This window comes from Ascaphus truei, chromosome 7, assembly GCF_040206685.1.
Source record: "Ascaphus truei isolate aAscTru1 chromosome 7, aAscTru1.hap1, whole genome shotgun sequence".
Lineage (NCBI taxonomy): Eukaryota > Metazoa > Chordata > Amphibia > Anura > Ascaphidae > Ascaphus > Ascaphus truei.
In genome coordinates this window covers 51,936,103-51,960,234 of record NC_134489.1, presented here as the reverse complement: position 1 = coordinate 51,960,234, position 24,132 = coordinate 51,936,103, and the positions used below count along the sequence as shown (strand labels likewise).

At 49.3% G+C, this 24,132-nt stretch overlaps 1 protein-coding gene across 5 annotated transcripts in view; it reads left to right on the top strand.

The window, feature by feature from the left end:
* AKAP19 (A-kinase anchoring protein 19) overlaps positions 1-24,132 on the top strand; it is a 35,210-nt gene that overhangs the window by 8,529 nt on the left and 2,549 nt on the right. The window contains exon 1 of one of the 5 annotated variants that reach the window (XR_012802639.1): positions 2,739-3,341. The exons of 1 other annotated variant lie outside the window; for it this stretch is intronic. Coding sequence is in view for 2 of the 4 variants with exons in the window: in XM_075608373.1 (XP_075464488.1) it covers positions 6,903-6,973 (71 nt within the window). In the remaining 2 variants the exon portion in view is untranslated. Of the gene's footprint in view, positions 1-2,738; positions 3,375-5,823; positions 5,936-6,787; positions 6,974-24,132 lie in introns of those variants that run through there. 3 more of the 5 variants (XR_012802640.1, XM_075608374.1, XM_075608373.1) reach the window with 3 other exon arrangements.

Below are 24,132 nucleotides of genomic sequence, written 5' to 3'. Positions count from 1 at the left end.
TGTTGACTGGCCACTCACCGCCTCTGTAGTCCACAGAAGTTAGTCATAGCACTCCTAAATTGCACGTTTCCAAGCATTTGCTCTTCTTTATTGTGGCATCAAGAAATCATGAAAACAAAAGGTCACAGCCCGACATAGACCAATATGCATTGCTGCTGGACGTGTTTGCTGTGACCTTTTGTTTACATGAAAAAGAGCAGATGCTTTGAAAGTTGAAATGTACGGTAGGAGTGATGTGCTAAGACTCCAAACAGGGTCAGAGCAAGCTGTGGAAGAGTCCAATCATTCAATAAGAGTGGACTGACCTTTAGACATCCAATCAGTAAGTACTCCTCACTCATCATTCTATTTCAGGGAGTCTGCCCTTTTGGGAAAAGAACGCTAGAGATCGCTAGAGACTAGGGCATAAATATGGATTTTGCAGGAGAGGAGCGAAGGGAGAGAGAGAGAGGAAAAAAATGAACACACCTGAGATACCTCGGAAATATACTAATTTAGACATCCAAATATATAAAAAGTTGAATTTTTCACAGGTATTTCAGGTATGTTAAGTTTGTTCGCAGGTATCTCTACACATGGGGTATAAAGGAGTGTTTGGGGAGGTATATGTCACTGGGTACTCTACAAAAATAGAACCCTCTCTCCCTCTTTTCTACCTCTTCAGCAAAATCCACATTTCCAAGTCTGGATGGGAGTAGCACCACTTTTAGGTAAGACATGTTTAATGCCAGCCATGTTATTTGAAGTTAGTGCTGACTTAAGATGGTGTTAAGCCTATGCTAATGAGATATACAGCGGACGTTATTTTTGCATGTAATTAGCTTTGTGGATATGCGTTCACCTCAAGGAAAATAACATGATTTTGGCAGCCGAGTTACTGTAACAGATCTCTATGGATCTGGGCCTGTGTTGACAATTGAACTTTAAGTAACTATTTCAAAGTCGTTTTAGGAGTCAGATCTAGATACAAATTGTATCAATCACCCAGATGGAACCCCAGTCACGGTCATTAATTCACTTTGGACCTAGAAAGGATAGCCCTTTCAAGATGCCACGTCAAAACACATTTTTGTATTACCCAAAATACAGACCTTTTTGAGGCGACTTATCTTCAATAAGAGATAATGGGGAAAGGCAGGTTTGGAGACCTGTCTGAGACATGTCAGTGGGCTCACAAGTGGTATGTTTATTTGCTGTAAACATGCACCTCAAACTTTTTTTTCTTCCTACGGTTATGTTGATACTTTGGATATTGTTATGTCAGGCCTGCACAACTCCAGTCCTCGAAGGCTGCAAACAGGCCAGGTTTTCAGGACATCCCTACTTCAGCATAGCTGGCTCAATTAGTGGCTTAGTCATACTGAGCCACTAATTGAGCCAGCTGTGCTGAAGTAGGGATATCCTGAAAACCTGGCCTGTTTGTGGCCCTCGAGGACTGGAGTTGTGCAGGCCTGTGGTATGTGAAGCAATTGACGCATCTAAGAGGGGAATAAATCAACACACCTTATGATATTTTCTGTTAGTGTTGCCAGCAGTCCCAAATATATTGGGTAAGGATACAAAGTAAGGAGTAAGAGGAAGAAAGAGAAATGAAGGCAGATCCCTCACTCACCTTTCCATGAAGAGGTTGCATATAGGTGATGATGTGGATAGAATGTGCTAGCCACCTGCCATCACTATTTCAGGCACAACTGGTTGTCATCGATGATCTTTAGGTGTCTATCAACAAAGAGAAAAGGGTGTTTAGCGTTTGACACACGGCACTGTTTTTTGGAGCAGAGATGTGGCATATGTAAGAACACCTTAAATTTGATGCAGAACTTTAGCCTTATGATAGAGAATTTTAAGCGACAAAATGAATGGTGCCAAGAGACACAGACGGTGATATATTATATTATAGTCTATGCACCCGCTCTTAGTGATGCACCCATGATGCAAATTAGGCTAAGATTATAGTAGGCGCGCGTGCGATGAAACGCATGGCGTCGCACGCGCCTGTTGCCTGAGTGATGGGTGAACTGGGCTGGAGGCGATTGGGGAGGCGTGGCTGAGGCATGGCCGATGCGTCAACAGGCTGGTTCGCCCTCATTGGCTGAACCGCTCACGTGATTCGGCCTCCGCGCGAAAAAACAAAATAATTTGTCTTTTGAAAAAAATCTGCCGCGCGGTCCCCCTGCATCCTATGATCAGGAACCTGCTGATATATTGGGGTTATTTATAAAAGTCTTGTGATATGCAAAACTGGGACAAAAAAGTGCAAAAAAAAATAACAATTTTAATCAAAGAAAAGGAATCTTATTGAAATCGGTCAGTTTTTACTTTAATAAACCCGGTGCAATTCCTGTGCACTGATTTTGCCCTAGTTTTGTGCTGGGAGACATTAACACGCCCTGCTATGTTATCGTGTTAATTCATGTTAATCTGTTTGTTATGGCTTTTCACACACACTGTCACATTATAAATAAATATTAATAATGACTAAATTACAATAATACTGAGTATCCCTATTTTTGTCCCTAGATGCTTAAATTCTGGGACTTTGGCTAACATTTTCTGTGTTGCCTGCAGCAAAACAACTGCAAGATGTTAAGTGCTATTAGCTTGACACATGATGACAGTTGATTGTTTGTTTTTAATGCAAAATCCTCTATGTATTTATCCAATAAAGTAAACACTAATTAGCAGCCGGCTTCCGTGCATCTGTCCAGCAGATGGCTCCACGGAGTAACTATCAGCTGTTGACACAGCCGTAATCGCCAACCATTATATGAATTGCGTGCAAGATTTTGCCTCTTTGGAAAAAGAAATCAATCAGCAACATCAGTTTTGGCAAATGAGCAGCGCAGACACGTTTGGTTCCTCCTCCGAAGGTAATCCGGTGAATACAAGTTTATTGTTTGTTAGCCTGCCAGGCAGGGTCTGCGTGGAATCAGAAGCGAGACACAGGTGCTGGGGCTGGAAAAAGTGTTCCACGAAGCAGAAGGACACCTTGTCCTCTAAATTCAACCCTTGCACCCCATGTCTTCCAGATTAAAGGGGAATGGGGTAGGAAAATCCAAGTGATGTGGGTTTAAAGGAAGCATGCCAATGCCAATTTAGGTTGGAACCCATCCCTGTCTGAGCTCAGCAGTTTCTTTTGTTGGGAGGCAAAGACAAGGAGGACTATTGTCACCCTACAGTATTTTGGTGATTCTGCTGTCATTTTGTTGCCCAACCTCCCCATGGAACCCATGACTTCCGTACCTACAGGATCCTATGTTTTAGGCTGTTTGCCCACCATGGCTGGGATTATCCTGGTAAGGAGGAGACACTGAGGATTCATCCCTGTTGGGAAGCTCCAGGTGAGCAGCTCCTTGTAAAAAATAATTTTAGGGGTAGGTAGAAAATCTATCCATGTTGCTTAGAGTGCAAGTACTTTGGGAGGGAGTCTGTGATCATGCTGTTTCTGAGGCATTTTACACGTCTGATTTAATGTGCTGTATGAGCAATGTTTGTATTTCAGTGCTGAAGTATGGTCTAGACAGAGCAGGGGTGCTAAACTCCAGTCCTCAATTGCCTCCATCAGGTCCAGGTTTTAAGAATATCCCTGCTTCAACACAGGTGGCTCAAAGACTGAGCCACTGATTGAGCCATCTGTGGTGAAGCAGGGACTGATTGAGCCACTTGTGCTAACCAGGGATATCCTGAAAACCTGACCTGCTGGAGGGGGTATTGAGGACTGGAATTGAGCATCCCTGCTCTAGAGGAATAAAGCAATATAATATCACGAAGCCCTATGTATTAACAGCATTTGGCAAACTTTATTGCAGTCTAATTTATTTATTTCATACAGTATATGCAGCACTGTATATCAAATATTACAGGCACAATCTGTATTTTTAGTATCCGAGACACAGATGCAATGATGGGTTCAAGGTCACATGGTACATGGCAAACTGAAATCTCCCACTTCAAATGCCGTCATAATCACATGGCTCTTTGTAGGCTCCGTTACACCTGCAGCCAAAATATGCTATATTATTATTAATTGGGTTAACTACCGTGCAGTGACGTTGAATGGGTTAATTGGTAGTTTCTGATTTATAAGTAATATACATCAGGTGTATTTGCTTTTTAAACTCCTCTTTAACTTTGAGTACACTTTTGGAGTAAGATTGGCATTTTTAATGACTCATTGAACAATCTTATCAGTAAATCAAACTATGACCCTCCACTGCTAGAGGGACCAGCAACACATTGTAGAGTGGTTAAGGCACATGTATGTTAGGCACTGTATCAAGTTCTAGATCTGCTGGTATTTATATACTGATTGGTTGTAGAACAGGCGTGGCCAACTCCAGTCGAAGACTTAGCCACCTGTGCTGAAGCAGTGATATCCTGAAAATCTGACCCTTTGGAAACTCTTGAGGACTGGAGTTGGCCACCCCCCTGCTCTAGATTCTTTCCCCATCTTCAATATGCTGTTAAGCTGCTTCTCCCTGCTGGAGTGTAGTACAGATCCATTCAAATAAGTTGTTCTAAAATATTCTCCTGCACATGGAAACATCTGCACAGAATACTGGCCCATGGAGTTCTAGAATTGCAGTACAATGGATTTTTCTCTCTATATTTATAGATTCGATTGTTGGCACAGTGGCCGTCTTGTATTATCTGTTAATGCCGCGGGACTTTACATTGAATTTAAAAAGTTAAAAATAAATCGGCTGATTTTTGTGTGTCATTGGATTGTTGTATTGCCTGACTTCTGCTACTACTGTATTAGACATGAACTTATTACAATGATGTAAGTTGACATGCAACACTGTAGGTTTCATTTGTGTGCCACTGACATATGTCTACATTAACTTAATTCAGCAACACAGTATTTTTATACACACACTGTATCTTTCCTGCTAAAATAGTGCATGATGATAATTTCATACCGGGTTACGAAACTATTGTAATTTGAGGGTCCCACACACACAGGTCACATTTTAAATAGAAATACAGTGTGTTTTTATTGAACATCATTCAAAAATTTTATTGAAATTCTGCAAATGTTACTACAAACACAAACATTCTGGGTTGTTATTTGCAAAGTCACGACTATCAGATTGGATTTTATGAAGTGTATCTAATTGAATGAATGTACTTTCCTTACTGACAATCTTGGTTGAAGCAGCAACTGCGAAGATCATTCCTAATAAGTTTCAACTTTGAAAAATATCTTTTGCCTTTGCAGTTTGTGGCCATCATTGATAGGAACATTTGTAAAGCAATTTAAAGTTTGTCATGCTGCAATAATGTTTTTGTGGTTTTTTTTTTTTTTGTTTGTTTTTTTTAAACTACATTTCAGACAAAACAACCTATTCCATAAAACAAAATGTAGAAACCTTCTCTGAATAAAACATTTTTATTAAAAGTTAGGCTACATAAAATGAAAAGCAATATAATGTTGTAGTCGCACCAAGAAATAGTTAAGTGATGTTTGCTGCGTTCAGTTAGATCTACGAATTTTAAAATAAAATTGTGGGTCATAGTATTTGTGGAGCCCTTGGAAGGTCCGGGGCCCTGGGCTACAGCCCAGTTAGCCCATGCCTTAAGATGGCACAGCTAACCCTTTTATATGCCCAAAGACAGCCACCACACCATGGAATCTAGAACTCCAGGGGTCCCATGACATAGTGACTACATCGTAGGCCAGGAACGGAAGAGGACTCCTCTTCCATTCGCCTCTTCAGCAATGTGATCGCTCTGAGGAGCGCCCCTGGCACAGAATGGGTTAATGCAGTGTTTTCCTAACCTCTCCTCATGACCTGAAAGTGCATTCGCCTGGATGCAAGTGCATTGGTTATTCCCAAAACCTGGTGTGGACGTGGATCACGAGGAGCAGTTTGTAAAACACGGGGTTAATGCATTCTTGGACCAAGAGGCTTCTTCTTCCTTTCAGGCCAGGGTAAGTGGGATCCAGGATAATGTGCCTCTGGATCTTTGCCATTAGGTGGTTATTCACTAAAGTGCATTGGTGCCAATCGGGCACTAATGTACAGAAACTCCCGTTCAAGTCGGTGGGAGTTTTTGTGCGTTTGTGAATTGTAGTATAATAGAGTTAAGCAACCTGCACTACACTTAATTTTTTTCTTTTTTTGTACTGTATGACATTGTGACACTTAAGCTGAGACTTCATTGGTTTGTTTTACTTTCCTGAAAGACTTAAGTCTGCCAAAAAAGCTCTTAACTTCAAAAAGGGTGTGGGCGACACAGTATATTCTGTAAGTAAGCGGTAGATCAGCAATTTATTGCAAATCAGTGAGTTGAAGGGTTTCAAAATGTAAAAGAACCTACTGTACAAGGCCTTGTTTCCCTGAAGTAGCCAGGAGCCAGGGCTGGAATCCCAGCAATATTGGACAAGATAATTTTTCTCCCAGTATCTCTGTATCAGATTGGATTGTAAAGGCCGCCTTAGCACAGCGGTCTATAATGCCTGTAAAATTGTAGACTATTGTGTGTAACACCCCTCAGGCCACCCCCACCCCCCCCCCCCCCCCCAAAGCCCCACTGCTGCAGACGATAGGGTATACATGTATTCAGTCTGTTTCTACCTGCTTCAGCGTAGTGTAGCTCAGTCAGTTTTACCCTTTTAGTCTCCGGGCTTCTCTGGTGGATCAGGCCTAGGCTGTAGTGAGGAGTAGAATAAGTGGGAAAAGGTCACCAGCAACTTTTAACAGGATGCTTGCTTTATTGTCTGCAGGATCAGCATACCAAACAGCATTGACAGGACAGGCTTTCAGTATCTCTCATATGCAGCAGTTCCCTCTTTGCCTGCAGTTCCTTCCAGGACCCAACTTATTCCTGGATAGGAGTGGAGTAGGCTCGGCCCCAGGTCCCTACTTAAACCTGGCTACTGCCCTGCTCCCTGCAGCATGGGAACCTCTGTGCCTGCACCTGGAAACTGTCTCTTGGAACAGGATCTCCACAGAACTAAATCTCTAGGGTGGGTCCCCAACTTATATACCCAGGAGATGTATACCTTTTCACCACCCCGAGTCTCTGGGCAAAACTGGATGTTGCATCACCCCACCAGTCACATGACCTACCAGAACATTCCTAGCTCTGAGTCATGCTCACCAGACTAGCAGGTGCCTGAATATTGCAACAATATAACTTGCCTCTGGTACTTCACATGTAGGACCGCTTAGCGGTACGATCACTGCCTTTGACGAAGAGGTAGACCCGATTTGCTTACCCTGTGTCGGCTCTTATCAATTACAGTGGAATATTATAAAATATTGTTTCTTCCACTCCACAATATCAGCTGTTTTATCCTACCTGTTTTAATGGGATCTTACCACCCATGACCGTATTATAAACATATATTTATCCCCATAATACCACGGGGAGAATAACACTGCCACAGCAAATGGGTATTGCTGGAAGAGCAGAAGCTGGGCTATCCCAGAGGCAAGACTCCGAGGGCTCTACTCCTGGAGGCCCTGTGGTTCACAAAATAACATGAAAAGCATGAGTAGCATGGATGGCTGCTTTCAAATTGTAAACACAGCTGAAAAGAGCACTGCTAAACGTTCATGAACCAGGATATAGCTGTTAGGTCTCCGTCAACCACTACTTTCTTCCGCATGGAAAGTAATTCTGACGCTATAATTGCCTAAACTACAGAGGGTGGAGATCTTATTGACCTTTGTGCCTTGTGAAAAATAAATATCTACTAAGCAGTGCTATTCCATAAGATGCCATTTATTCATTTTAATGGTCCGTAAAGGGTCATCCGCACCGGAAAGTGTCTTCTGGGATTGCACCGCTTAGTTAATATTGTTAATATTGTGAAAGGTGTCCTCTAGTGCCAAAAGGTATCTTGTGGCAACACTGGGCGCACAGTATAAAGGCTAAAGGCTTTTTTGTTGGTATATGGCGGGTTGATCTTAAATTGTTAGTAGTATATGGCGGGGGGTCTTGAGGACTAAAATTGAGTGCCCCAAACAGGTCAGGTTTTAAGGATATCCCAGCTTCAGCACAGGTGGCTCAATCAGTGCCTCGGTCTTTGAGTGAGCCACCTGTGCTGAAGCAGGGATATTCTCAAAACCTGACCCATTGGGGGGGGGGGGTGTCTTGAGGACCAGAGTTGAGCACTACTGGTATATGGGACTCAAATCTCCTCCAGCACAAGAACACAGCTTCACAGCATCTTAACCCTTTCCGGTCGAATGTCGGAGTATATCCGACAAAATAGTTTTGTAGTTCCTGTCCAATGTCGGATCGGGAGGAGGGGAAGATGTGGAGTGAGACGCCGTCCGCACATCCCCCCGCATTCCCCTTGCACCGCACTGATGCTCCCCCCCCTGCGCCGACCCCCAAAGCCCTGCGCAGATCCGCCCACCCCCAAAGCCCTGCGCAGATCCGCCCACCCCCAAAGCCCTGCGCAGATCCGCCCACCCCCAAAACCCTGCGCAGATCCGCCCACCCCCAAACCCTGCGCAGATCCGCCCACCCCCAAAGCCCTGCGCAGATCCGCCCACTTCCAAACCCTGCGCAGATCCCCCACCCCCAAACCCTGCGCAGATCCGCCCACTTCCAAACCCTGCGCAGATCCCCCACCCCCAAACCCTGCGCAGATCCCCCACCCCCAAACCCTGCGCAGATCCCCCACCCCCAAACCCTGCGCAGATCCGCCCACCCCCAAACCCTGCGCAGATCCGCCCACCCCCAAACCCTGCGCAGATCCCCCACCCCCAAACCCTGCGCAGATCCGCCCACTTCCAAACCCTGCGCAGATCCGCCCACCCCCAAACCCTGCGCAGATCCGCCCACCCCCAAACCCTGCGCAGATCCGCCCACCCCCAAACCCTGCGCAGATCCGCCCACCCCCAAACCCTGCGCAGATCCGCCCACCCCCAAACCCTGCGCAGATCCGCCCACCCCCAAACCCTGCGCAGATCCGCCCACCCCCAAACCCTGCGCAGATCCGCCCACCCCCAAACCCTGCGCAGATCCGCCCACCTCCAAACCCTGCGCAGATCCGCCCACCCCCAAACCCTGCGCAGATCCGCCCACCCCCAAACCCTGCGCAGATCCGCCCACCCCCAAACCCTGCGCAGATCCGCCCACCCCCAAACCCTGCGCAGATCCGCCCACCCCCAAACCCTGCGCAGATCCGCCCACTTCCAAACCCTGCGCAGATCCCCCACCCCCAAACCCTGCGCAGATCCCCCACCCCCAAACCCTGCGCAGATCCCCCACCCCCAAACCCTGCGCAGATCCGCCCACTTCCAAACCCTGCGCAGATCCGCCCACCTCCAAACCCTGCGCAGATCCGCCCACTTCCAAACCCTGCGCAGATCCGCCCACCCCCAAACCCTGCGCAGATCCGCCCACTTCCAAACCCTGCGCAGATCCCCCACCCCCAAACCCTGCGCAGATCCCCCACCCCCAAACCCTGCGCAGATCCCCCACCCCCAAACCCTGCGCAGATCCGCCCACTTCCAAACCCTGCGCAGATCCGCCCACCCCCAAACCCTGCGCAGATCCCCCACCCCCAAACCCTGCGCAGATCCCCCACCCCCAAACCCTGCGCAGATCCGCCCACTTCCAAACCCTGCGCAGATCCGCCCACCCCCAAACCCTGCGCAGATCCCCCACCCCCAAACCCTGCGCAGATCCGCCCACCTCCAAACCCTGCGCAGATCCGCCCACCTCCAAACCCTGCGCAGATCCGCCCACCCCAAACCCTGCGCAGATCCCCCACCCCCAAACCCTGCGCAGATCCGCCCACCCCCAAAACCCTGCGCAGATCCGCCCACCCCCAAACCCTGCGCAGATCCGCCCACCCCCAAACCCTGCGCAGATCCGCCCACCCCCAAACCCTGCGCAGATCCGCCCACCCCCAAACCCTGCGCAGATCCGCCCACCTCCAAACCCTGCGCAGATCCGCCCACCCCCCAAACCCTGCGCAGATCCGCCCACCCCCAAACCCTGCGCAGATCCGCCCACCCCCAAACCCTGCGCAGATCCGCCCACTTCCAAACCCTGCGCAGATCCGCCCACCTCCAAACCCTGCGCAGATCCGCCCACCCCCAAAACCCTGCGCAGATCCCCCACCCCCAAACCCTGCGCAGATCCGCCCACCCCCAAAACCCTGCGCAGATCCCCCACCCCCAAACCCTGCGCAGATCCGCCCACCCCCAAACCCTGCGCAGATCCTCCCACCCCCAAACCCTGCGCAGATCCGCCCACCCCCAAACCCTGCGCAGATCCGCCCACCCCCAAACCCTGCGCAGATCCGCCCACCTCCAAACCCTGCGCAGATCCCCCACCCCCAAACCCTGCGCAGATCCGCCCACCCCCAAACCCTGCGCAGATCCGCCCACTTCCAAACCCTGCACAGATCCGCCCACTTCCAAACCCTGCACAGATCCGCCCACTTCCAAACCCTGCGCAGATCCGCCCACCCCCAAACCCTGCGCAGATCCGCCCACCCCCAAACCCTGCGCAGATCCGCCCACCTCCAAACCCTGCGCAGATCCGCCCACCTCCAAACCCTGCGCAGATCCGCCCACCCCCAAACCCTGCGCAGATCCGCCCACCCCCAAACCCTGCGCCGATCTGCCCACCCCCAAAGGCTTGCGCCGGTTCGCCCACCCCCTCACCCCCAGCTCTGCACCGATCCGCCAACCCTGCACCGATCCGCCAACCCTGCACCGATCTGCGCCCCCCCAGCCCTGCGAAGATCCTCCCACCTCCAAACCCTGCACAGATCCGCCCACCCCCAATGGCCTGCGCCGGTCCGCCCACAACCCCACCCCCCCCAGCCCTGCACCGATCCGACCAACCACCGGGTGTGTGCAGTGCAGTGTGCAGTGCGTGCGTGCAGTGAGTAGTGAGTGCGTGCGTGCGTGCTGTACGGAGTGCGTGCGTGCGTGCTGTACGGAGTGCGTGCGTGCGTGCTGTACGGAGTGCGTGCGTGCGTGCTGTACGGAGTGCGTGCGTGCTGTACGGAGTGCGTGCACGGAGTGCGTGCGTGCTGTACGGAGTGCGTGCGTGCTGTACGGAGTGCGTGCGTGCTGTACGGAGTGCGTGCGTGCTGTACGGAGTGCGTGCGTGCTGTACGGAGTGCGTGCGTGCTGTACGGAGTGCGTGCGTGCTGTACGGAGTGCGTGCGTGCGTGCTGTACGGAGTGCGTGCTGTACGGAGTGCGTGCGTGCGTGCTGTACGGAGTGCGTGCGTGCGTGCTGTACGGAGTGCGTGCGTGCTGTACGGAGTGCGTGCGTGCGTGCTGTACGGAGTGCGTGCGTGCTGTACGGAGTGCGTGCACGGAGTGCGTGCACGGAGTGCGTGCGTGCTGTACGGAGTGCGTGCGTGCTGTACGGAGTGCGTGCGTGCTGTACGGAGTGCGTGCGTGCTGTACGGAGTGCGTGCGTGCTGTACGGAGTGCGTGCGTGCTGTACGGAGTGCGTGCGTGCTGTACGGAGTGCGTGCGTGCGTGCTGTACGGAGTGCGTGCTGTACGGAGTGCGTGCGTGCGTGCTGTACGGAGTGCGTGCGTGCGTGCTGTACGGAGTGCGTGCGTGCTGTACGGAGTGCGTGCGTGCGTGCTGTACGGAGTGCGTGAGTGCGTGCTGTACGGAGTGCGTGAGTGCGTGCTGTACGGAGTGCGTGAGTGCGTGCTGTACGGAGTGCGTGAGTGCGTGCTGTACGGAGTGCGTGCGTGCTGTGCGTGCGTGCTGTGCGTGCGTGCGTGCTGTACGGAGTGCGTGCGTGCGTGCTGTACGGAGTGCGTGCGTGCTGTACGGAGTGCGTGCGTGCTGTACGGAGTGCGTGCGTGCTGTACGGAGTGCGTGCGTGCTGTACGGAGTGCGTGCGTGCTGTACGGAGTGCGTGCGTGCTGTACGGAGTGCGTGCGTGCGTGCTGTACGGCGTGCGTGCTGTACGGAGTGCGTGCTGTACGGAGTGCGTGCGTGCTGTGCGTGCGTGCGTGCTGTACGGAGTGCGTGAGTGCGTGCTGTACGGAGTGCGTGCGTGCTGTACGGAGTGCGTGAGTGCGTGCGTGCTGTACGGAGTGCGTGAGTGCGTGCGTGCTGTACGGAGTGCGTGAGTGCGTGCGTGCTGTACGGAGTGCGTGCGTGCTGTACGGAGTGCGTGCGTGCTGTACGGAGTGCGTGCGTGCTGTACGGAGTGCGTGCGTGCTGTACGGAGTGCGTGCGTGCTGTACGGAGTGCGTGCGTGCTGTACGGAGTGCGTGCGTGCTGTACGGCGTGCGTGCGTGCGTGGCGTGCGTGCTGTACGGAGTGCGTGCGTGCTGTACGGAGTGCGTGCATGCTGTACGGAGTGCGTGCGTGCGTGGCGTGCGGGCTGTACGGAGTGAGTGCATGCTGTACGGAGTGCGTGCGTGCTGTACGGAGTGCGTGCGTGCTGTACGGAGTGCGTGCATGCTGTACGGAGTGCGTGCGTGCGTGGCGTGCGGGCTGTACGGAGTGAGTGCGTGCTGTACGGAGTGCGTGCGTGGCGTGCGGGCTGTACGGAGTGCGTGCGTGCTGTACGGAGTGCGTGCGGGCTGTACGGAGTGCGTGCGGGCTGTACGGAGTGCGTGCGGGCTGTACGGAGTGCGTGCGGGCTGTACGGAGTGCGTGCGGGCTGTACGGAGTGCGTGCGGGCTGTACGGAGTGCGTGCGGGCTGTACGGAGTGCGTGCGGGCTGTACGGAGTGCGTGCGGGCTGTACGGAGTGCGTGCGGGCTGTACGGAGTGCGTGCGGGCTGTACGGAGTGCGTGCGGGCTGTACGGAGTGCGTGCGGGCTGTACGGAGTGCGTGCGTGCTGTACGGAGTGCGTGCGTGCGTGGCGTGCGGGCTGTACGGAGTGAGTGCGTGCTGTACGGAGTGCGTGCTGTACGGAGTGCGTGCGTGGCGTGCGGGCTGTACGGAGTGCGTGCGTGGCGTGCGGGCTGTACGGAGTGCGTGCGTGCTGTACGGAGTGCGTGCGTGCTGTACGGAGTGCGTGCGTGCTGTACGGAGTGCGTGCGTGGCGTGCGGGCTGTACGGAGTGCGTGCGTGCTGTACGGAGTGCGTGCGTGGCGTGCGGGCTGTACGGAGTGAGTGCGTGCTGTACGGAGTGCATGCGTGCGTGCTGTACGGAGTGCGTGCGTGCTGTACGGAGTGCGTGCGAGCTGTACGGAGTGCGTGCGTGCTGTACGGAGTGCGTGCGGGCTGTACGGAGTGCGTGCGTGCTGTACGGAGTGCGTGCGTGCGTGGCGTGCGGGCTGTATGGAGTGAGTGCGTGCTGTACGGAGTGCGTGCGTGGCGTGCGGGCTGTACGGAGTGCGTGCGTGCGTGACGTGCGGGCTGTACGGAGTGCGTGCGGGCTGTACGGAGTGCGTGCGTGCTGTACGGAGTGAGTGCGTGCTGTACGGAGTGCGTGCGTGCTGTACTGAGTGCGTGCTGTACGGAGTGAGTGCGTGCTGTACGGAGTGCGTGCGTGGCGTGCGGGCTGTACGGAGTGCGTGCGTGCGGGCTGTACGGAGTGAGTGCGTGCTTTACGGAGTGCGTGCGTGCGTGCTGTACGGAGTGAGTGCGTGCTGTACGGAGTGCGTGCGTGCGTGGCGTGCGGGCTGTACGGAGTGAGTGCGTGCTGTACGGAGTGCGTGCGTGGCGTGCGGGCTGTACGGAGTGCGTGCGTGCTGTACGGAGTGCGTGCGTGGCGTGCGGGCTGTACGGAGTGAGTGCGTGCTGTACGGAGTGCGTGCGTGGCGTGCGGGCTGTACGGAGTGCGTGCGTGCTGTGACTAGTGCGTGTGTGCTGTGAGTTTGCGTGCAAAAAAAAAGCTGTTTGTGTTTTTTTTTCCCGAAAATTAAATTAGACCTACTGGTGCACTTAATGAAAATGTAATTGGACCGCAAAGGGTTATGGGCCAAACAAGTGAGAATGCATGTGATATGATTATAGTAGATAATTAGATTGGTCAGTGGTTTAAACAAAACAAAAAGTTAAAGCAAAAAATAACAATTAGCATGACGAACTACCTACAGTATATTTTTTGGCAGCCTCCTCAACACTTGGTAAAAGCTCTATAAACATTTTGTGGGCCAGCAGAGGTATAAATCTTGGCATATTTACCAGGAAACGTGCTTATAAATGCTTCCTGTTTTCATTACTTAACTGCTGTGCTACCAGGGGCCCGCAAAGCATGCACTGCTGGCTCCTCTGGCAGGGAATATGTTAAAGATAATATAACATAAAACTCTGTATTTGGGGAAAATTTAAAAAATAGGACACCTAAAAAGTGGTCTCTTTTTTTTTTTTCTCTTTCATATACCATAAAAAATGTTGATATAAGTATTTAAGGCCATATTTACTAAATGGTGCTATTCTATAACACAGCTTCTGGCGCCGGAAGACACCTTGTGATCTGTTTACATGAATTGGCTATAAGGTGTCTTTCTAGAATCGCACTGCTTAGTGAATATGGGCCTTCCTTATCCAAGCCTCCTTTCTCTTCACCATTAACTGAGTGCATAAATAGCATGTTGGTAAATATATGGAAGTGCTGTAGATATTGCAAGTTCCAGCAATAAAGGGACACACAGTATGTGCTAAGCTATAAGGTATCTTACCGTGAAATCAATTGGAAGCCTTAGGCCTCATTTTATAGTTGCGGTTGCGCACAAACGCCGCATGACATCACTCACACGTTGCGAGCGAAACCTGCACTGCGACGTGGAGGCGTTTCCATGACGTGACCGGTTCGCCCTCATTGGCTAAACTTCACGTGACGCGGCCGTCGCGCGGCAAGAACAATTTCCAAAGTCTGTTCACATCGCGCGCTTCAACGCGTTGGTCGTGCGCTCAGTGGAAAACATTCATTTGTTTTGGCGTCGCACGCGCCACCACTATAAACGAGGCCTTGCTTAGTGTTAGTGTTGCTTAGTAAATATGGCTCAAAATCTCACTTGAGAAGCCCATCATCAGACTTGATTTGCTTTTTCAGTGCTGCACTTTATTCTCTATCGCTTTAGTCCTCTTGCATTCAACTTAAGGTTTCGGAAATGTTCACCTTTAAAACACAGACAAAAGCCTTTCAATACAAATGTCCTTATTACTTATCCATTTGCTGATAATGAGTTTACACATTCTGTTTGTATTCGTCAATAATAGACGATAATACAAAGATGTGCAAAAGCGAGTTTCAAGCTCGATGAATAAGTTTACAGCCTACAGGAAAAACCTTGTTCAGAATTGCTGTGGAATAATCTGTTTGAGTTTGTATTTCAGGGACATTGATCATGTCCTTTTCTCATTGTGTATGTGCTGCGGACACATCCTTGGGCAGCTATTAAACAAAAGCTGGCTGCACGCCTTCTTATACCGCCCGCTTCCTGCGTCTGCTATCATTATTCAGTGATTTTCTTGAAAATGCTCTTGCAGAAGTTCTAAAAACAATATGGATCTGTTGTAGGTTGGGATACCTTTTTAGGGAGGCCAAGATTAGGGTTCTTCACAGATGAAGTTATAGTGCAGGGCTGGCCAACTCCACTCAAGGGCCACCAGCAGGTCAGGTTTTCAGGATCTCTCTGCTTCAGCACACTGATTTTGCAATCTCTGCTGAAGAAGGGATATCCTGAAAATCTGACCTGTTGGTGGCCCTTGGGGACTGGAGTTGCCCCCCTGTTATAGTGCACAGAGCTTTTTCTGTATACTCGAAGACGCCTGAGGTTACAAAAGCTCTGTGCACTATAACATTGTTTTTTGAAGCACCCTAATGCTGGTCCCCTAACCTGCAACAAATCTACATTTCCCCAGGATGGATACAATATATTGTATTGTATTTAGTATACACAGTACAGCATTTTTTTTTTTTTTTAATGAAAACAAATTACCTAAGGTGCCGATCGATCAGCAAACATCCTGCTCTCTGGGTTTAGTTTATACACTGGCGGCTGCTGCATCAATCCTTCAGTCAGTACAACACAGCAGCTACAATGTAACTTTTTATATGTAGATCTTTATATCTTGCACACAGCTATACTTGGCACTTTACAACAGACAATACAGTACAGGGAATTATAATACAATAAGATCAAACAATAGGAAAGGAAATCCCTGCCCTGGAGAGCTTACAATCTAAGTGGTATGATGGGAAACTTAGAGATAGCGGGTGAAAGAATAAGTGTAGTAGATGGCAGTCATTGGTAGTGACTGTGGGTGTGTAAACGTAGCCAGGATTCTAAGCTATTGGTGCGCTTTATTAAAGAGGTAAGTTTTAAGATTTTATCTTAAAGGTGAGGGGCGACGGTGCTTGGTGAATACGGAGCGAGAAGTTCCAGAGGTAAGGGGCAGTGCGGGCAGAAGGTTTAAGGCGAGAGAGGTGACAGGGGTGGAAAGGAGACAGTTGTGGGTAGAACGTAGAAGACGAGTAGGGGCATAGCGAGAGATCAAAGCTGATATGTAGGGAGGAGCAGATGAGTGCAAAACCTTGAAGGTAAGGAGCAGAACATTGTGGGTGATCTGAAACTTGATGGGAAGGAAGAGATGAGAAAACATTGTTATGGGAGAAAGTGACATGATTATAGTAGGAGAATTTTGGATAGATTGCAAAGGATACATTTGTGAGGCCTGTTAGCAGTATGGACAGGGAATAGTTCCGTGGGCGCCTATAAAATTTTACCACTATAAAGGATATACGAAAACCAAGCCTGTTGGTTGTGAAGATTGTTGATCCTCACGGTGGGCTTGAAAACAAAGAGAAAGCACAACACATAGCGTAATACTGTTGAAACATTAAACAAACAACATATAAGACAACATATAACAGCTGAATACTGAAATGGTATTTTTAGGACAATAAAATCATTTAATAACAATTAATATTTACTATAATGCACAATTTGCATGGACACATAGATTTAAGCAATTAAAAATCTGAATAGGTGGTTCAACTGCTCCGTAGCACCAATGTTGATGATAGCAATGCCTACTCACCAGATGGAATAGGTTTGCAGGCAGTGGATATTTTAGAGAGTATCCCCTCTCATCTGTGTGCTGCTCTCTGCTTAGCTGGCTTCTCTGTCGGCTCGTGGGTGCAGCTCATCAGCAGGGACTCCTGCAGCTCCAGGAAGCACGTCTGAGCAGATAGAACTCAGCTGCAGCTGATTCAGCACGACGTCAGCCACGGACCACCGTGAGCTAGTCTATCTGCTGCTCACTGCTAGCTGGCGTCTCTATCCGCTCGTGGACGCAACTTGTCAGCAGGTACTCCTGCAGGGCGCCAAGCAGGGCGCTTGAATAATGGAAAACCGCAACAGCTGGTTCAACTCGTCGGCGGCTATAAGAGATGGTTAGCTGGCAGCTCACGTTGATTCACCGATGTACGGGGGTACTACACCAATGTGTGCGGGGCTTGAACCTCCACCCTACGCGTTTCAAGAGCGATCTGCTCTCTTCCTCAGGGGTATATGAATAAAAAAGTCCAAAATGTCCTTTAAATACTGACTTCACCATTTGGGTAAATAGTTCCACCTGTAGCTAATTGCACATGTGCTGTGCTTGTAATAAAGTTGCTCTTAGTGTGTTTGCAATCAGACACTGCACAGTGAGAATGTCTTTGAACAAAAAAGCTACTTACTATTTTGTACAGCTGTTATACATAATGACAACATTAAACATAACACAATATACAATGAACATATACTACTAACAACATATATATTTAAACATGACACAATAAACAATGAACATATACTACTAACAACATATATATATTTATGTATATAAACAAAAAATAAATGAATTAAAAAAAAAAAAAAAAAAAAAAAATGCATAATTTTAAGGTAGGACAAAAAAAAAAAAATTTTTTTAAATTAATTATTTAATATAATATGCGAATTATGATTAGATAAAATGTATTAAACCAGTGATAGTGTGCTTATTTATGTAGGAGGAACCTACTGCTATAAGCGAATTTAAACACTAATGTATATGACATGTCACCTTATGTGGATGTATTTGGTACTAACCCACCAAAAAGGATTTCAAATCGAATTCTACATTTAAGCCCATTGGGGACAGAGTACATAACTCATAAATCCAATAGGACTCTCTTCTCCCCAATAGGCTCAATGTATTACCTCCTCTCCAGTGTGGTACAATGCGCTCTATTCCTACGCACCTCAAACCTTTTGGGTCTTTATTGTGCACCTGAAGAAAATGATTAGACACATTGTGTGTGACTAAACCAGTTTTAATATTGTATACTGCTGCGGCACAGTTTATTCGAGCATTTGCCCGTTCTGTGCCGCAGCAGTAGCCTGGCGCGCGCCCGAGTGTGACGGGCGCGCGCCGAAGCAGCGGAAGAGCGCCCTCCGATCGGGGCGCTCTCCCTACCGCTGCCGGGTCCGCCGGGTCCCCCGGAACCCCCTGCCGCTGTCCCGCGATCGCGGGACACCAGGGCTCCCTCGGGGAGCCCCTGGACACGCGTGCAGGGGGCGCACGCTCCCGATGACGCGTGACCGCGCGTCTATGACGCGCGGCACGCCGAGGGGCGGCCACTAGCAAGCCGGGAAATCTCCCGGCTTGCGGTACCGGCCACACTCGAATAAAGTGTGTCGGTAGTGTATATGTTCATACAAACGTCTTTTTATAGCTCGCGTTGTCATACCCACATACTGCAGACCACACGGACATTCAAGTAAATATATAACAAAGGAACTACTACATGTAATATGTTGTTTAATTTTATACTGTTTATGTGTTTTATTTGATATAAAATTTATTTTTTTGTTACTGTATTTGCATGCCGTGCATTTGTTACAGAGGAAGTATCCCCCACAGAGTGTTGTGTCTCTTTGAACTGGCTGCAGCGATGGACAGCTGGGTGCCAGTCTCTGTCCTATATTAGGAGCTTTTGTGAATATAATATGTGGATATTCGGGTAGAATTCCCTCTAGTTCTTTATCCTTTTTCAATATTGGCCAGTATTTTCTTAAAGTTTTGCGTATGTTGGGTGCCTGTTAGCAGTATATTACAATAATCCAGACGGGAGAGGATAAGGGCCTGCATTAAGTTTTTAGCAGTAGCGTGACAGAGGAAAGAGCGTATCTCTGCAATATTGCGGAGGAAGAAGCAACATGTTTTTAGCCATGAATTTGAATGGACAAGGGAACAGGAGTCCAATATTACTCCTAGGCAACATGCTTTGGCGACAGGATAGATGGTTCAACCATTTACGGTGATGGATATTGGGCCAGTTTTAGGGGAAAATGAGAAACTCTGTTTTAGCCATATTAAGTTTTCAAGTGTCAGAGTGCCATTCACGAGGATATAGCCGGGAGGCAATCCGAGACTTGGGACTGGAATGCAGGTGTGGGGGTAGGAGTGGATAGATATCATCTCATTGCAGATAAGCAGATACATCTAAGGCTAAAGAGTTGATTAGGTCACCAAGTGACAGTGTGTGGAGACAGAAAAGGAGTGATTCCAGAACAGAGCCCTGAGGTACTGTTGCGGCCGGGCTGAGTCTAATGCGGCTCCCCCGCAGTTTAAAAATAGCGCGGGCGGCGCGCTGCAGTCATTGGCCGAAAACCGTCCGGTTTTCCCCCGCCTTGGGCGCTTTCAATAGTAAGCGCCATTAGCGCTTATCGAAGCGGCCACCGCGCCGGAAACTCCGTTTTTAAACGGAGAACAGACCCGCGGCTAGCCCGCTATGCACCCGGCGAACGTTAGACTCAGCCCAGCCGCATCAGTACACCAACAGATTAACAGTACAGCTTTTAGGAACACAGACTGAAAATGTATGATGAGAACCAGGATAGAGTTTGGTTGCGGATACCAAGGGAATTTAGAATATGAAGGAGAAGAGGGTGATCGACCATATCGAAGGCAGCAGAGAGATCGATCATGATTAGAAGGAAAAAAAGACCAAGGGATTTGGCTTCATATAGATCATTAGTTATGTTAGTGAGCACAGTCTCTGTTATATGAGCTGTACAAAACCCAGATTATATTAGGTCCAAGAGGATATGGGACTTAAGAAAGTTGATCATACGGGAGAACACAAGACGTTCTAGCAAATTGAAGGCAAATGGCAGGAGGGATACAGGTCGGTAGTTAGTAAGGCACAAAGGGTCTAGGGCAGGCCTGCACAACATGTAAAGTGAGAGGGGCCGAACTGCTCCAAGGAAAACAGATTTGGGCTGCACGGGTAAAATCCTTATCATCCTCATATATCCCCCCCCCCCAGATATGAGAATGATGATGAGGGGTGCTGGGGGAGATATGAGGATGGTCATACCAGACAGGGCCGTAGATGTCTTGAGCCCCAGGAAAGCAAACAGTTTCCATTGCCCCCCCAGTGTCGGCGGTCTTTGCGAGACTTCCCCTCTCTCACACCCCCATCTCTCACCCACACACACATAATACTCCCCCTACACATCACATCACTCTTCTCCCCCTCCCCCCCCAGCACCTCATGCCTGTACACAGCTTGCAACACTCCCGGCTCGCAACACTCACAGTATAGAGCATTACTGTATTACATATAGCTACCGGTAATTAGAGTTTGCCAATGTATTTTAAGTGTTGAGTCTTTTTAATATGATCAATCACATAAAAACATGCTGTCTATTTTTATGTTATAAAGGAGTCCAAATGGTAAAGATAAAAAACGGAACATTTGAACGATTTTGATAAAATTCTCAGGACACCGGGACATTTAATGATAAACCGGGACGTACAATCACCCTATCACACATTGACATACACACATCTTAACAATACATTACATTTAGACGCTGATACACATAGGCACTCTAATATATACAGCATTTACATGCCAACATTTACTCTGAAGTACTTGGGAAATGTTGATCCCACTTCTCGTATTGCTGCCTCTGCCTCACATGGTGTTTGCTACATCTCACAGAGATACGGACCATGCACCTTTTTGGCCAATAAACCTATTTGCTGCCATGAAGTCCCCTTCCTCAGATTAAATCAGTCGGGTCTAATCTCTTACCTGGAGACCAAGTGGCCTCATAGAGGAGCCATGACCAGGGAGAGACAGATGAGAAACACTTCCCTTTTCTACCTTACCCCTTGCTCGACTACGCTGGGCTAATTACTAGTCCTGCCTTCCTCCACAGGGATTAACCACTGCCTTGCCGACACTTAACAGTTCTAGCTATTGTAAGCAGGCTTGCCCCTGCTACAATACTCTTATAAATCTTATTTAGTCTAGATCATTCTAGACCCCTCAGTTTGTCACACATAGGTTCATAATGACAGTGTTAACGTCTTCATTGCTGGAGCGTCTTGGCACTGAAAAGGGTGACGATAAAACAAGGCCTCTGTGTAAGATATACAGTAACAAAGCAGAAGACTGGTGTCAAGTAATCATGGTGTGTAGTTTAGGTGCAAGCGTTGTTAGCCAAGGCTGCGGCCATGGTGTAGCAAATCGCAAGGATGTCAAAAGGAACGTCGACTGCAAAGGCCAAGGAGGCAGCAAGTGCAAAGGAGAGCACCTGTCTCTGCGCCGCGAACGCCCAGGAGAGGATCTCCTTCCTCCAGGATCGAGGTGAACCAGAGTGATGTCATCTGCTACAACTGTGGCTAGAAGGGTCATTTCTCTCAGAACTGCCCGGAGCCCAGAAAAGCCCCATTCAACCCCCAATCCATGACCTGCAAGGTACAGTCGACAGAAACACCCTCCACGTCCTCAGAGTGCCCCAGCACCAAGCCCCGAGGAAACATTCCTATCGGATGCCTGCAGTCGCGTGGGACCGGCCGCTATCTATGCATCGGCTTTGCTGGACACCGGGTCCCAAGTGACTTTTGTATACCGCCCCTTCTGCTAAATATATCTTATGCACCTGCCCTTGCAGTCAGCTGATAAGATGAAGTTGTGGGTACTCGGCAATGAGGATTACCCCATCGATGGTGTCATAAAATTGCGGCTAGATATACCACAGCTGAACACCGGTAAGTCTCACACCATGGATGTGGAGGCTCTGATATGCCCCGGGCCCTGTGAACATCCAATCTATCCAATCATCTTGGGAACCAACGCCGATGTGATCCGGGCTTACCTACAGGAGACTGGCGAACAACCCGTCTTCAGAACCGGGTGGATCCATAGAGAAGGAAGAATGCTGCAAGGTCTCGCTCAGGAAGGATACGGTGACCTATTCAATCACACCAAGGGGTTGACCGAGATTCCACCGTGGGGAGTGAAGATAATGTACGCAGCGTGCTGCTATCTGGGCCGAGACGAGGCCAATCATCTTCTCTCTAGAGAGTATGCCAGAGGAAGACACCAACCGAGGCTACAAGTTTGTGCCAGAGGTACGAGAATGGAAGTCCTCACTTCCAGAGAAGATCAAGGTGTTCATTTTAAAATATCTCTCCTTACACCATGGCCCTCAACCAGGGCCAAAGATTGGGTCGGATATACCCAGTTACCCCTGTCGAGATGATGGCCCAAGTGAATGCCACCGCCATGCAAGATAAGCCGGCTGGGCTGTCATTCGACTTCGGAGAATCGACCATGTCTGCTGAATGGAAGGATAGGCTAACGGCCAAGTTGGAAGAACACTGGGAAGTGTTCTCCACCAGCGAAATGGACGTGGGGTGTAGCAAGAATGCCTAGCACACGATCCGGCTGAACGACACCACGCCATTCTGGGAGCGTTCCCGATGCATTGCTCCCCGAGATGTGAGGGACGTCCTACAAGAGATGGAGATGACGGGCATAGTGACGGAATCCCGTAGCTCCTTCGCGTCCCTGATCGTGGTGGTCAAAAAAATTGGGTCACATAAACCCCGCAGGGGAACTACAGTTCCAAGCCGCCCCCGGGGCTGTGGATCACCTGCTGCTAGACAGCCAATAGGGCTCCAGGATTCCCCTGCTCAGAGTTGTTACATTTGGCACTCTGCGAGTCACGCCAGTTGGAGCTGGGACACAGAAAGGTGAGGGTGTGTTTGCAGGGTGTCAGTGGCCCTTGCATTAGGCCAGAAACTCCCTGGGAGCAGACCACCAATGAAGTAGGGACTCTTTTCATGGTGAGACCCTCCAGCGGGAGTCCACCCTTCGCAGAGGCAGATGCCCTCGCTGACGACGACGTCGCTGGATCAGCGGATCCCTGTTTGCTCTTCGGCCATACCCGTATTGGAGCACCTGGGCAGGTACCTCAAGTGCACCAACAACAACACTTTTACTGTGGGCAGCGCTGTCATCCACATTGGGTGGGTTGGCTCCTGTGGACACCGGGCGGTTAGGTGCCTAGGGAACCTCAGTACTTTGGGGGAAAACTGTTCAGTAAACCTGTTACGTGTGTGTGTGGTCCTGTGCAAAGTGTATCCAGCAGTGCTAGGATCCTTCACAGGTGGAGGCGCTGGCACAGAATGAACCAGATACAACCCAGGCTCCCTGCAGCGGAGGAGCAGGCCTCCTGTGAGCCTATAGGTAACAGTGCACCACACATAGTCACCCATAGACACGGGGGGGAAAGGGGGTTACATAATAAAATGTCATACATTTGACGCTAATGCAAACTGACACACCACTTCCAGCAGCATTTTGATAAATATCTCCCCTGTAGTTTTAACATTACTATGAATATTTATAGGACACAATATATTCTGCAGCACAGTACAATAATACAACGTATAATAGAACACCACATTCTCACACACTGATACAAGAGGTGAGTAGATGGGCACAGTGCAGTCCTAGATTAGTTAGATTCGCCTAAAAAAAACATTTGCCAATTAGTGAGTTATGCAGTCACAAAAAAAAACACGTGTAATCTGAATATGATGACATTTACCTAAGTTTGTAATTTCCACAAGTTTTTCTAAACCAGATGTCCAAAATGCGAGAGTTTTGCAGTTACTGTATGTGCGAACGTGTTGCTCATCTCTATTAAGCAGTTGTGCCCCAGGGCGCATACAGTTTTTTTACAAGTTGATATCCTTCATGAAATGAAAAGATGTGGAATCCTAAAGAGCTTTTTGAGTGGTTCATGTTTAAATCACGGTTTAGCCGAGACAGTCCCGGATTTTCATTAAACGGTCAAATATCAGTGTTTTAGCATAAAAATAGACACTGGATGTTTTTATGTCATCGATTGTATCAAACAGTAAATATTTTAAGTATGTAT